The sequence below is a fragment of the Leucopleurus acutus genome, assembly GCF_964270905.1.
Source record: "Leucopleurus acutus genome assembly, chromosome: 10".
In the NCBI taxonomy this organism is placed as follows: Eukaryota; Metazoa; Chordata; class Mammalia; order Artiodactyla; family Delphinidae; genus Leucopleurus; species Leucopleurus acutus.
In genome coordinates this window covers 64,496,700-64,509,707 of record NC_139153.1, presented here as the reverse complement: position 1 = coordinate 64,509,707, position 13,008 = coordinate 64,496,700, and the positions used below count along the sequence as shown (strand labels likewise).

Below are 13,008 nucleotides of genomic sequence, written 5' to 3'. Positions count from 1 at the left end.
TAAGTTTCAGTGTTCCTTAGTAAAAAGGTTAAGAACAAAACTCCGAGGAACAAAGATTTGCTATCGGGTCTTTTACAGAAAATATTTGCTCACCACTGGTTTAGAACTCCAGGTGGCTGTGTGTCATCTGTCTCCACCAGCAGTTCTGGTGATGTCAATAGACCTCCTTTCTATCAATACTTTCCTAAGGGCTGAATCTTCCCCACCGCAGGAGCTACTGACGGATTAATCCACAAAGGATGAGACATTAGGAAAATGTTCTACTTTTTTTTTCTTGGAGTGTAACACAATGATTTCCAAGCCCAGCCTAACCCTGGCACCCTGCCCACCCCCACCACACATACACACACCCACACACACATATGTACCCTTTTCAGAATATGCAGGAGGTCATGGGGGTGTTTTTGTTTGGGGCTGTTATGGCTGCTGTTATTTGTTTCTCAAAAGGGAGTATGGATTTTGAAAGGACCATATTCACATAGATTGATTTCTAAGATTACTTAATTGCCACATTAGATCTTTCTCACTGCCTCTTCCCCCACCCCTTATGTCTTTCTTTTTCTTCTCTATCAAACTTGCAGCATATACACTGACAGTTTCTTCCTCACCTCCCACTTACTTCTCAGCCCACCACAATCTGGAGTCCACTCCCACTCCAACGCTGAAACTGCTCTCAACACATTTGTCACCCATCTCATAATTACCAAATCTAAGGACACTTTCCCGTCCTCCCTTGACTTCTGAGTAGCATTTGATAATGCTGACCTTGCCCTTCTTCATGGAACACTTCTATTTCTCTACATCCGCTTCTTCTTTATTCTTCTCTTAGCTCTCTGGGTGCTCCTAGTGCCACCAGATTCTTACAAATTAGTGTATTTCAGTGACCTGCTTATTATCTAGCATCAGTGCCAAGCCCCGCCTCCTATACTGTGTTATGGACTGCTTGGCCGTGTATTTTCCAGCCTTCCTGGACGGTTGGCTTCCTGTTAGATTCTCTCAGTAGGAGGTATGGGTGGGAGATCAGATGGCAGGAGAAACCAAGAAGCTTCCTGCTTTAGTTTCTAAGAGAGTGGCAGCTCCTGGTACCAGCAGCAAGAATGGGTGATTCTGGACTCCAGCTTCCTGGGCAGAGGAAATACCTTCTCAGTGATCCAGCTTTGATGGAGATGGCGCCTTTTTGGTAGATCCAGAAGTGACTGTGATGGTGTCTCCTCCAGGACAACAGCAGGTGTAGACATGAATTCCAGCTCAGGGGCGAGAGCTGCTTCTGATTTCCAGGTTTTCCTCTGTCCTATTTGCACCTCCAGCCTCTCTCTTTTTCCCTCTTGCATGTCTTGCCTTTTTAAAAATACCTTTGTAACCAATCTCTATATTAAATCCCCTCAGTCTGAAATACCTAGAATGATCATACCTTCCTGACTGGATCCTGGATGATACTGAATAACTGGTATGAGTTTGGGGTTTGAACCCAATCTGACCTGTGTCCTTGTGTCACTTCCCCCTCCCTCTGCACAGTCTACGTGGGTGATCTTGTCCACTGCCTCTGCTTCAGCATTTGTGCAGATGACTCCCAAATTAAGGTTCTTCAGCCCACACCTGAGATCCATACCCATCTACTTCATGCCTCCTGGTTACCCTGGCACCTCAAATTCAACACAAAACTGAACTTAATTCTCTGCTTCTATGACTTTCTTTTCTATTTCAACTCAGTCCATCATTGATCAGCCACCTAGGCTGGAGACCTTGGTGTTACCTCTCCTTGACCCCTCCACATCTAATTATCAGCCAAGTGCTTTAGATTCGACTTCCTAATTACATCAATATTTGATTCCCTCCATCTCCTCTGTACAAGACTTAATTCAGGCTCTTACCATGTCTCGCCTAAAGTATTGCTATGCTGCTACCAGAGGGCAGTGTGTGTGTATGTGTGTGCAACTTTTAATTTTGTTGTCATATACATCACAAAGTCTATGTGTGGACTCTTGACCAGAAGTTTGGCCTCAGTTCTTTTCAAGCTCCAGACCATTATTGGAAGCATCAGAACGATTTTTCTAAAATGTTAAAAATGATTATGTCGCCCTTCGGTTTAAAGTCTCTATCATCTGTAAAATAAAAAACACCCTCCTTGGGACTTCCTTGGTGGTCCAGTGGTTAAGACTCTGCACTTTCACTGCAGGGGGCACGGGTTCCATCCCTGGTCAGGAAACTAAGGTCTCGCATGCCGCCCAGCTTGGCAAAAAAAACCCCAAAAACAAAAAACAAAAACACCCTCCATGTGGCATAACAGAGCCTATGTGATCTGGCTCTTGCCTAAATTTCTAGCTCATCTTAAATCAGCTATACCCCAATCAAAATTTAAAAAATAAATAAAAAGTGAGTAATTCCTGAAAAAAAATTTTTTTTCTAGCTCATCTTGACACCCCACCCCCACTCCCTGCCCGTTACCAAACAAGGAAACATGAGCAGCCTCCAAACATTCATGCCCAACTATACAGAGGTCTCCAAAGAAAGGAGCTGTGAAGGCCTTTGACCGTCACCCATTTGCCTACCCCTTGCCCTGGAAGGCTTTTCTCTTCTCTCCCATTCTGCTGGTCTAACTGTTTTTTCTTCAAGACTCTTAGTAGCCTTCCTAATTACATCCCACCTATTTCTCCATCCTCATGAAATAAATACTTCCAAAACACACTTGGCTTGGTCTTATTTGAATATGTTACATTGTATGTAATTATTTATTCAGTGACCACCCCCACTCCCTCCAAGTTAGACTCGAAACTCTTTGAAAGCAGGAATATGCCTTATTCATCTTGGTATTTCTAGCCCTGGACCTAACGCTTGTTACATTTTCAGTCTATTTCTGCAGAAGGAAGAGAGCTAAAGCCTGAAGGAGAATAAATTTTGTGAGAAAGAGGAGGGGGCTTGGGAGGTAGAAGACAGGGTCTGAAGAGCCCTGGGGGGTTACCATGGGAAGATGAATTTACCCAGTTTATTATTCGGCCACATGGCAGTGCTGCTCAGAAGAGTTCCTTGGTGGGGTTACAGGCTGAGGCTGACTGCCAGATGCTAAAGAGGGATCCTCACCAGGAGGCAGACATTCCTCCACTGCCTCCCCAACCCATCTACAGCCCCTAGGCTGGCCTGGTAAAAGAGCCTAGTCCTAAGAAGGGTGCTCGCTCCTGGTCTCTCCCCAGCGACCGATGACGTCAAACCCTACACTTTCTGTGATTGGCTTAGCCAGAAAGACAAGAGAAGTTATGGGAAGTGAGCTGGAGAAACATGATCTGGGAAGGAATCTGGGGACCTGGGTCAGCCGTCTGGTAGCTCCAAGCCCACTGGGAGCTGTGAAGATATGGATCATGAGCTGAGCCAGGGAGCTGCGCTGCTACGGCTGCTACCCCTTCTGTGGCTGCTGCCCCAGTCCTGGACTGCCCCTGAAGGTATGGCAGTACCTCCCCTTTACTTCCATCCTGACTGGGGTAGAACCTAGGGAGCCGGGGCATTTGAAAGCGGTGAAAGTGCTTTGTAAGTGGTGAAAGTATTATGAGAGAGTGGAAACGATAGCAGAATTGGGAAAGAGAGCTATACTATGGATGGATGGCAAACAATGCCAGAGGTGCTTTGTAGGTTTCATCGAAGACAATCTCTTGAAGCAGAGATTATTATCTCCACTTTCCAGATGAAGGAAATGAGACTCAGAGTTTAAGTAACTTGTGGAAGTTCACCCCGTTGGAAAGTGGTAGAGCAGGGATTTGAGCAAAACAAGTGTTATTTCCACTGTTCCTACTTGGGAGTCTACTCTGCACTCTGTCATCAATTCACCTTATGATTCTTGAAAAGTCTCTTAACTTTATTGGTCCTTAGTTCCTTCTTTGAAAAGAATGGGGCAGAATGGAAGAAGAATCTGGAAGACCTCTCTTACTCTATCATTCTGGGTATTGGGTTTTGAGTAGAAGATTTCCTCCTGGCTGGGGAGATTCCTGCCAGGAGCTTCAAAGAATTAGAGATTATTTCCTGCAGCTATGGTGCCATTCCCCCAGTCCTGTCTTTGCAAGGTCTGCAGGGTTGAGGGAGGGGAAGTTATTTTCAGAGAGGCCTGGTGCCAACGAAGCGGCTGAAAAGAAGCCTGGAGAGTGGTTTTTCAGTCTGCCATGTGTGTCTGGGGATGGGATGGGATGGGATGGGATGGGGCAGTGCCATCTATGGCTTAGGGAGGCCACCGCCATTCCTTCACATATCCACGTGAAGACTGGGAACTCATCCAGGCCCTTCACAAGTCAATAGGATGGCCTCCCGGGGATCAGGCAAAGGTGGAGACCTTTGGGAGGACATAACCCTATGGCAGGTTGCATGGTTTGGTGAGCAGAATGCAGGTTTGATTTTAGCCGCCACTTACCTCTTTGGCTGGGTGCCTTTAGGCACAAAGATACAACCAACATTGTGATTCTGAATTACTTGTTACAACTTTAAACAGTTGGCCTTTTTATGGGCTGGGTAAGTTTGGCGAGATCCCGTAATTTCTTTTCTGCTCCCACTGGGAGGCAACCCACCTCTCCCCCCTCTACCTGAGGCAGGCCTTGCTGTTTTCTAAGCTAAAGAGGAGGTGACTCCCACCTCCTTGGACACCACTCTGTCTCTTTTGCAGCTCCTACTCCAGGGTGGAGGGATGAGCTGAAAAACCACACGTTCCTGCACACAATGTACTGCCAGATCGGGAATCCCAACGTGGGGCTCTCCGAATCCTTCAACAAGGACCAGCTTTTCTCCTTCGACTTTTCCCAGAATATCCGAGTGCCTCGCCTGCCTGAATTTGCTGACTGGGCTCACAAGTCTCGAGATACTTCCAACATTTTCTTTGACAAAGCATTCTGCCGGGCGATTGTCGAGGAAATTGGCCCAGAGCTTGAAGGGCAAATCCCAGTGTCTAGAGGTCAGGGGATATTTTGGGGGGTGGGCTGCCCTCTTAACCTCATGATACACTGAATTACTCCCCTTCTCACCAGCTCCCCATCTCTCCTGCTTTCTGGTTCTCTCCTTGGATATTGATTTTTCTACCACTCATGATCTGTACTCTGTTTTTGTTTTGGGGCAGAAGAAAAGTCCCTGGGATGTAGTAGGCATTCAAAACTACGGAACTTAATGAATTCAACAGAGACCAACAGACACCTACTGAGTATTAGGGCTTGTGTTACGATGCTCAGCAAGATGGAGGGGAGAATAGAAGCATCTGATGATGTGCCTACATTTTATTTTATTATTTTTTTTTCCAAAAAATTTGAGTTTGTTAGGAAATGCTGATGGATCATAGTAGATGAAAGCCCCAGCTGAGGTAGTGAAATGGTACTAACCGCCTTGGTAAACTAGGCTTAACTACATAGGTTAATCAAGCTCTGTTAATGATTATTTATTTTATTATTCTACCATATTTTTTTGAGCATCATAATGTGTTTTTTTATTGAAGTATAGTTGATACACCATGCTGTGCCAGTCTCTGCAGCACAGCAAAGTGACCCAGCCATACACATACATACATTCCTTTATCCCAGGAAATTGGATATAGTTCCCCGTGCCACACAGCAGGACCTTATTGTCCATCCATTCTAAACGTAATAGTTTGCAATCATAATGTGTTTTTAATGTACATTTGCCAAGATTTAAACTACAATACCATATCAAAACTGAGTTGACATTAATTGGATGATGAGGTAAATTTAAAAGAAGTATGGATGTGATCAGGATGTCTTTCAAATATATCCAAACGTATAGTTCCTTGAAACTACCCTTAAAATTAGTATTTTCAATTTTTTTTACTGATTGGTTCTTTCTTTTTCTTTGGTGGTGGTGGTTATATTTATTTTCTTAAATTTAATTTTTATTTTATATTAGAATATAGTTGATTTACAATGTTGTGTTAGTTTCAGGGGCACAACGAAGTGATTCAGTTATACATATACATATGTCCATTCTTTCTGAGATTCTTCTCCCATATAGGTTATTACAGAGTATCAAGTAGATTTCCTTGTGCTATACAGTAGGTCCCTGTTGATTATCGATCTTATATATAGTAGTGTGTATCTATTCATCCCGAAGTCCTAATTAAAATGTGCCTGCATTTTAATGAGAAGACAGAGTGTGATCAGTTGCTGATGTGAAGTCCAGACAGGAAGTGCTGCAGGAAGTCAGGGTGGAGGGTCCAGAGTGGCCTGGCTCTGGTCCAGGTCTGGTTCTTGCCTAGACGAAGACCTCCCTCAGAGCCCTAGCTCCCCCTATCTCGTGTCCTCTCTGTACGCCACATCCTCTCCACACACAGGGGTCCCATCTAAGTTAGTCGCTTCTTTCCCTCACCTCAGTACCCCCACAGGCCTCCCCATCGCTGAGGTGTTCACTCTGAAGCCCCTGGAGTTCGGCAAGCCCAACACACTGGTCTGTTTCATCAGTAACCTCTTCCCACCCACACTGACTGTGAAATGGCAGCATGATTCGGCCCCTGTGGAAGGAGCAAGGCCCACTTTTGTCTCAGCCGTCGATGGACTCACCTTCCAGGCCTTTTCTTACTTAAACTTCACACCAGCACCCTCTGATCTTTTCACCTGCATCGTGACTCATGAGATTGACAGCTACACAGCAATCGCCTTTTGGGGTGAGACACTTCTCCATGGAAGCCTAGTTCCTCTGGGGGGCAGAAGGGGGTAGACCCACAGGAGGACTTCTTTCTCCACTGGGCCCTTGTTTAGTCTGTTCTCACTCTGAGCTGACCTCAATCTTCCATGCCTCAGTTTCTCCCTTGTCATCCCAGACACCCGTGTCATTCCCCTGGGGCTCCCCAACCAGGTCTCTGGGCTGACCGGCTCCCCTTTTGCTCTAGTGCCCCAGAATGTGCTGCCCTCCGATCTTCTGGAGAACGTGCTGTGCGGTGTAGCCTTTGGCCTGGGTGTGCTGGGCATCACTGTTGGCTCAGCCCTCATCATCTACTTCCGAAAACCTTGCTCGGGTGGTATGTCAGGGCATCTGGAGAGGGCATGTGTGGGTGTGCCGGGACCGACCTGTGGCCTGGGGAGCACATACAGTGGTCCTCAGGCCCTTGGTGGGGAGGCCTGTGTTGGGCACCATGGGACATCCTCCTGGTTGAGGTCCCAAATACACACACCCAGTTCTAGGTCATGAGAATGGCTTTGCGTGGGAGAGGAGTGATGTGGGGGGCTGGAGGAAGGGTGCTTGGAGATGATTTGGAGAGAAGGAGAGATCAACTTCTATAGGGTGTGTTGCAGGCCGGAAAGGGCCTTTGGGGACGATGAGGATCCCCCTGATGGCTTTCCTCCATCCTTCTCTCTCCTCAGACTGACTCTTCTTGACCAGAGTCTGAGACCAACAGCTGCAGCCATCCAAGCAAGAGGTGTTCAAGTTTCTCACATCCTACCCAGGATCTCTCCTTCTCAGAGCAGGAGGCCCTGGGCCTTCCGCCGGTGTGTGTGTGTGTGTGTGTGTGTGTGTGTGTGTGTGTGTGTGTGTGTGTGTGTGTGTGTGTGTGTGTGTGTGTATACAGGTTTCTCAGCTGGGAGCTCTGCTGTCCCTGGGCTTTTGCATCCAGGGGAACCCAGAGTGACTTTCCTATCATGACCACATCACTACCATGTCAAAGCAATAAATCTCATTTCTTAATATCAGCGTGGCTTCTTTTTTCACTCATGATATTTATTTCTGGATATTTTAACTTGAGTAAGTTGTCATGTCAAATTCAACAAGCCTTAACCTGACACGTCTGCCCTCCTTAGGGAGAGAAATGGGAAAACCCCTAATTCCTCAGCTGATTCCCATTCCCCGGTCTCAGTACAGCACGATGGCTTTTATTCCTATCAGTTTGTGCAAAATATGTGAGCAATGAAGGCAGAGCCACTTTCTGGTAATCTGCTCACAGAATGGTGGCGGAAGCTGCTTGCAGGTTTTTTGGATATTTTTTGCAATTTACTGTTTGTGGAAATGTTTATGCCTTGAGGAATATATAACTGCCTTCAACCTACATGATAGCTGAGAAAACAAGAGCTCATAATGGAAAAATAAGACTTCAGATGCTATTCTAACTCAGTCATTCCGGTTTTGTGAAAAGAGTAAAATCCAAAGTTCTTGAAATGAAGCATGAACAGCCTGGAAGGGCCCAGAATTCATGTGTCCTTTCAGACGATCTGTTCGTTGGCCTGAGTGGACCATCCAAGGAGAACTGTGATGATGCTGTCTTGGGTGGATGGTGGGGGCAGGGGCCACATGTCTACTAGTGGTAATTTCCTTTGCATGTGCTTTGTTTCTTGCTTTTCTTGGTGTTTGGGAGTTGCTTTGGAGGAGGGGGTGGCATTAAGGTGAAGGGTGAAATTATTTTGGTATTGGTGCAAGAGTCTCTGTTCTTTGCATCGTATCAGAATCTAATCTAAGGGAAAATATCCACTTCTTCCCAGGAATTGGCATCTCCTCTGAACCATCTCATTTCTAAGAGCAGCATATGTGCTGGCTAAGAGTACAGAGTCCAGGGCTTCCCTGGTGGCGCAGTGGTTGAGAATCCGCCTGCCAATGCAGGGGACACAGGTTCAATCCCTGGTCCGGGAAGATCCCACATGCTGCGGAGCAACTAAGCCCGTGCGCCACGATTACTGAGCCTGTGCTCTAGAGCCAGCAAGCCACAACTACTGAGTCAGTGAGCCACAACTACTGAGCCCACATGACACAACTACTGAAGCCCACATGCCTAGAGCCCGTGCTCTGCAACAAGAGAAGCCACAACAATGAGAAGCCCACTCACTGCAACGAAGACCCAATGCAGCCAAAAATAAATAAATAAAATAAATAAATTTATAGAGAAAAAGAGTGCGGAGTCCAGAACCAAACCGCTGGGAATTCAATCGTGATTGTCAAATTTTAGCTGTGTGCCCTTGGGCGAGTTACTTAACCTTTCTGTGTCTTGGTACCATTTTCTGTAAAAGGATGATGATAACAATGGTGCCCACCTTAATAAGGTTGTTGTGAGGCTTAAATAAATTAACATCTTGTAGAATGCTTAGAACAGCGTTTGGCATGTAGAAAAGGTGCTCATAACTTAGCAAGGATTTTCACTGGGGAATTTAGCAGCATCATTAACTTCTTTTCTGGAAACTACTTTGAATCTACCTTCAAGTATTGTATGTTCTCCCTTTGAGATGTTTTTCTTTTCTTTTCACTTTACCATTCTACATCTGTCCCATTGCTTTCTAGTTCTTCCTGATTTCTCTCTCTCCATTTTCCAACTTATCCAGAAACTTCCTGCCAGTCAAGCCTTAAAACTGCTTTTATTTATTTATTCGTTGCCCTGCACAGCTTGTGGGATCTTATTTCCCCAAGAAGGGATTAAACCCAGGCATTCAGCAGTGAAAGCATGGAGTCCTAACCACTGGATCACCAGGGAAGTCTCAAAACTGCTTTTATTATGCTGTGTGACCTTAGACAAGTCACACCCCCTCTCTGGGCCTCAAACGCCTCATCTGTAAAATGATGGGCTTAGGTTAGATGCTCTCTATCAAGCATTCTATAATACTGTCACTTATAATACTCAACAAGCCTTCCAGACCCTCTCTCATCTGGTGTCCCCGCTTTAATAAAAAAAAAAAAAATAGTGCCTCCTCTTCCATGAATCTGTTCCTAATACTCCAGCCCTGACTGACCTTGACTGAACTCGAAATTCCAAGACTTGGCACACTCAATCCAGACCTTGCTCTCAGCGCTATGCTGCCTTGGTTTATGTGTTAGTTATTTTTTTCATATAACTATTTTGTAATTTCAATGATTCAGGGATCATAAACAGTTTACACTCCCACCAACAGAGCAAGGTAGTTCTCACTTTCCTTTATTGTCACTAACACTTGAAATTATTTGACTTTCAGATGTTGGCGATACAGTGGGTGTCAAGTGGTCTCAAGTTGTTGTGTTTTCTTTAATTTAAAAAAAATTTTTAATTTTAATATTTTATTCTTTTAAGCAGATATTAATTTTTAAATTATTTATTTTTGGCTGTGTTGGGTCTTCGTTTCTGTGTGAGGGCTTTCTCCAGTTGCGGCAAGCGGGGGCCACTCTTCATCGCGGTGCACGGGCCTCTCACTATCGTGGCCTCTCTTGTTGCAAGCACAGGCTCCAGACGCTCAGGCTCAGTAGTTGTGGCTCACAGGCCCAGTTGCTCCGCGGCACGTGGGATCTTCCCAGACCAGGGCTCAAATCCGTGTCCCCTGCATCGGCAGGCAGATTCCCAACCACTGCGCCACCAGGGAAGCCCCCAAATTTTTATTTTTTAACATCTTTATTGGAGTATAATTGCTTTACAATGGTGTGTTAGTTTCTGCTTTATAACAAAGTGAATCAGCTATACATATATCCCCATATCTCCTCCCTCTTGCGTCTCCCCCCCACCCTCCCTATCCCACCCCTCTAGGTGGTCACAAAGCACGGAGCTGATCTCCCTGTGCTATGCGGCTGCTTCCCACTAGCTATCTATTTTACATTTGGTAGTGTATATATGTCCATGCCACTCTCTCACTTCATCCCAGCTTACCCTTCCCCCTCCCCGTAGGGGCAGGACAGGAATAAAGATGCAGACGTTGAGAATGGACTTAACTTGCCTTTCTCTCCTTGCTAGTGAGGTTGGACATCGTCTTATAGGTTTATCTCTCTGTGAATTGCTGATTCATATCTTTTATCTATCTTAAATATGGCTTTTTCTTGTGAATGTACAGGGGTTTCTGAAATATTTTATATAGCAATCCTATGTCAGTATAAATACTGCAAGTGTCTTCTTCCACTTTGCTACTCATCAGTTAAATTTGTATATGGTTCTTTCCCCAAATAGAATGATTTCATTTTGACAGTCAAAACCCATATGGTTTGTGTTTTCATAACCTTAAGAAATCCTTTCGAACCCCAAGGCAGTAACGTTACAATTTTTGCTGGAACATAAAGTGATAAGAGGAGTCTCCATTTTCTCAATGAGAATATTTTAAAAGATTTTTGACCAAGTTCAAAATTTAAAGTTTTAGGTGTATAGAAGTTATAGGAAAATAGTCAAATGTTTGCTAACTGCCTTTATTTAGTTACTAACTCACAAATTTAAAATCACATATTTTATAACATAATATTTTAATGTAGGCATATTGCTGTTTCCACTTCTCACATTTCATAAAACAATTTTTATTCTAATTCTCGTGTGTTTATTTGTGATTATGCTAATGGATTCTAAGTTCTTTGATTTATTTAAAAAATAAACCCATTAATTTAAACTAAAAAACCCACCAAAACCAGTTTGTTCATTTCTCCTACCTGCCCACCCCTCCCTGGCAGTCTCTGGCAACCACGAAACTGTGCTGTTCTCTGTTTCTATAAGCTTGGTTGTTTTTTCGTTTGTGTTTGCTTGTTTGTTTGTTTATAAATTTATTTATTTAATTTTGGCTGCATTGGGTCTTCATTGCTGCACGCGGGCTTTCTCTAGTTGCGGCGCGTGGGGGCTGCTCTTCGTTGAGGTGTGTGGGCTTCTCACTGTGGTGGCTTCTCTCGTTGTGGATCACAGGCTCTAGGCGCGCGGGCTTCAGTAGTTGTGGCATATGGGCTCAGTAGTTGTGGCTCGCGGGCTCTAGAGCACAGGCTCAGTAGTTGTGGCGCCACAGGCTTAGTTGCTCCGCGACATGTGGGATCTTCCCGGACCAGGACTTAGACCAGTGTCCCCTGCGTTGGCAGGCGGATTCTTAACCACCCTGCCACCAGGGGAAGTCCCCGTTTGTTTGTTTGTTTTAGATTCCACATATAAGAGGGATTATACAGTATTTTTCTTTCTCTGACTTATTTCACTTCCCATAATGCCCTCGAGGTCCATCCATGTTTTTGCAAATGGCAAGATTTCATTCTTTTTTATGGCTGAATAATATTCCATTGTATGTATACACCACGATTTCTTTATGCATTGATGGATAATTAGATTGTTCCCATATTTATAGAGATATTATTATACTATAGAAATATAGCAAATAATGCTTCAGTGAAAATGGGGTGCATGTATCTTTTTGAGTTAGTGTTTTTGTTTTCTTTGGATAAATACCCAGAAGTGGAATTGCTAGATCACATAATAGTTCTATTTTTAATTTTTTGAAGAACCTCCATACTGTTGGTGAATCCTTATGCAATGTTGGTAGGAATGTAAATTGGTGCAGCCACTGTGGAAAACGGTATGGAGGTTTCTCATGTATTTATTAACTGAAATCATTTTAGGATAATGTATCTTCTCCAAACAGCTTTGAGAGAGTGGCCATAACTTGGAAAGGAAAAAACTTAAGGGTTTATACAGAAGGTAATTTCTCTTTTCTGATGAATAATTTTAGGTAAGAAAGCTTTGCCTTATATCTGGCCATATATGATATTTCACTGTGCTATCCTATTAGAGTTATTGTTCTCCTTTCACAGTTAGATCTTTATTGATCTGGAGTTTTTCCATATGGTATGAGTATGGTTACAACTTTCTTTTTCTCCAAACGCTAAATTGATTTTAATGCCATGTATCAAATATTTGATTTATTCCCAGGAATTTTATGCCAAATTCCCCCATATGCATGGATTTGTCTCTGGATTATTCAGTTCAGTTGGCTTGTCAGTTCTTGTGTCCACTTAATCATGTTTAAATTATTAGGGCTTTTTTTGTGTTTTAATATTTGGTAGGGCTCGTTTCCATTTCTTTGCCACCTCACCTCCCAGAAAACCACATTTTGCTCTTCTTTATCAAAATTGTCTAAGAGTCTTATGGACTTTATTATCATGCACATTATAGAATCAGCTTGTCAAGTTCTCCCCAAATTCTGCTATGATGTTGGTTAGAGCTATGGGGGAAAACTGACTTCTTCATTAAGTGAGGATGCCTCAGCCATGAATATGGTATGTCTCTTCACTTCTTAAGGTCTTCATTTATGCACTTTAATATAAAGTTTCCTTTTTTTTCCTAAAAAGTTTTTATACTTTTGTATG

At 43.9% G+C, this 13,008-nt stretch overlaps 1 protein-coding gene across 1 annotated transcript; it reads left to right on the top strand.

Moving 5' to 3' along the window:
• Positions 1-3,317: 3,317 nt before the first annotated feature.
• Positions 3,318-7,346, top strand: LOC309967623 (HLA class II histocompatibility antigen, DM alpha chain; the record flags this gene model as incomplete). Its single annotated transcript, XM_082848400.1, has 5 exons — positions 3,318-3,434; positions 4,640-4,924; positions 6,356-6,634; positions 6,860-7,017; positions 7,332-7,346. Exons 1-5 carry the CDS (start codon positions 3,347-3,349, stop codon positions 7,344-7,346), a joined length of 825 nt encoding a protein of 274 aa, XP_082704526.1. The 5' UTR covers positions 3,318-3,346.
• Between the last annotated feature and the right edge of the window lie 5,662 nt (positions 7,347-13,008).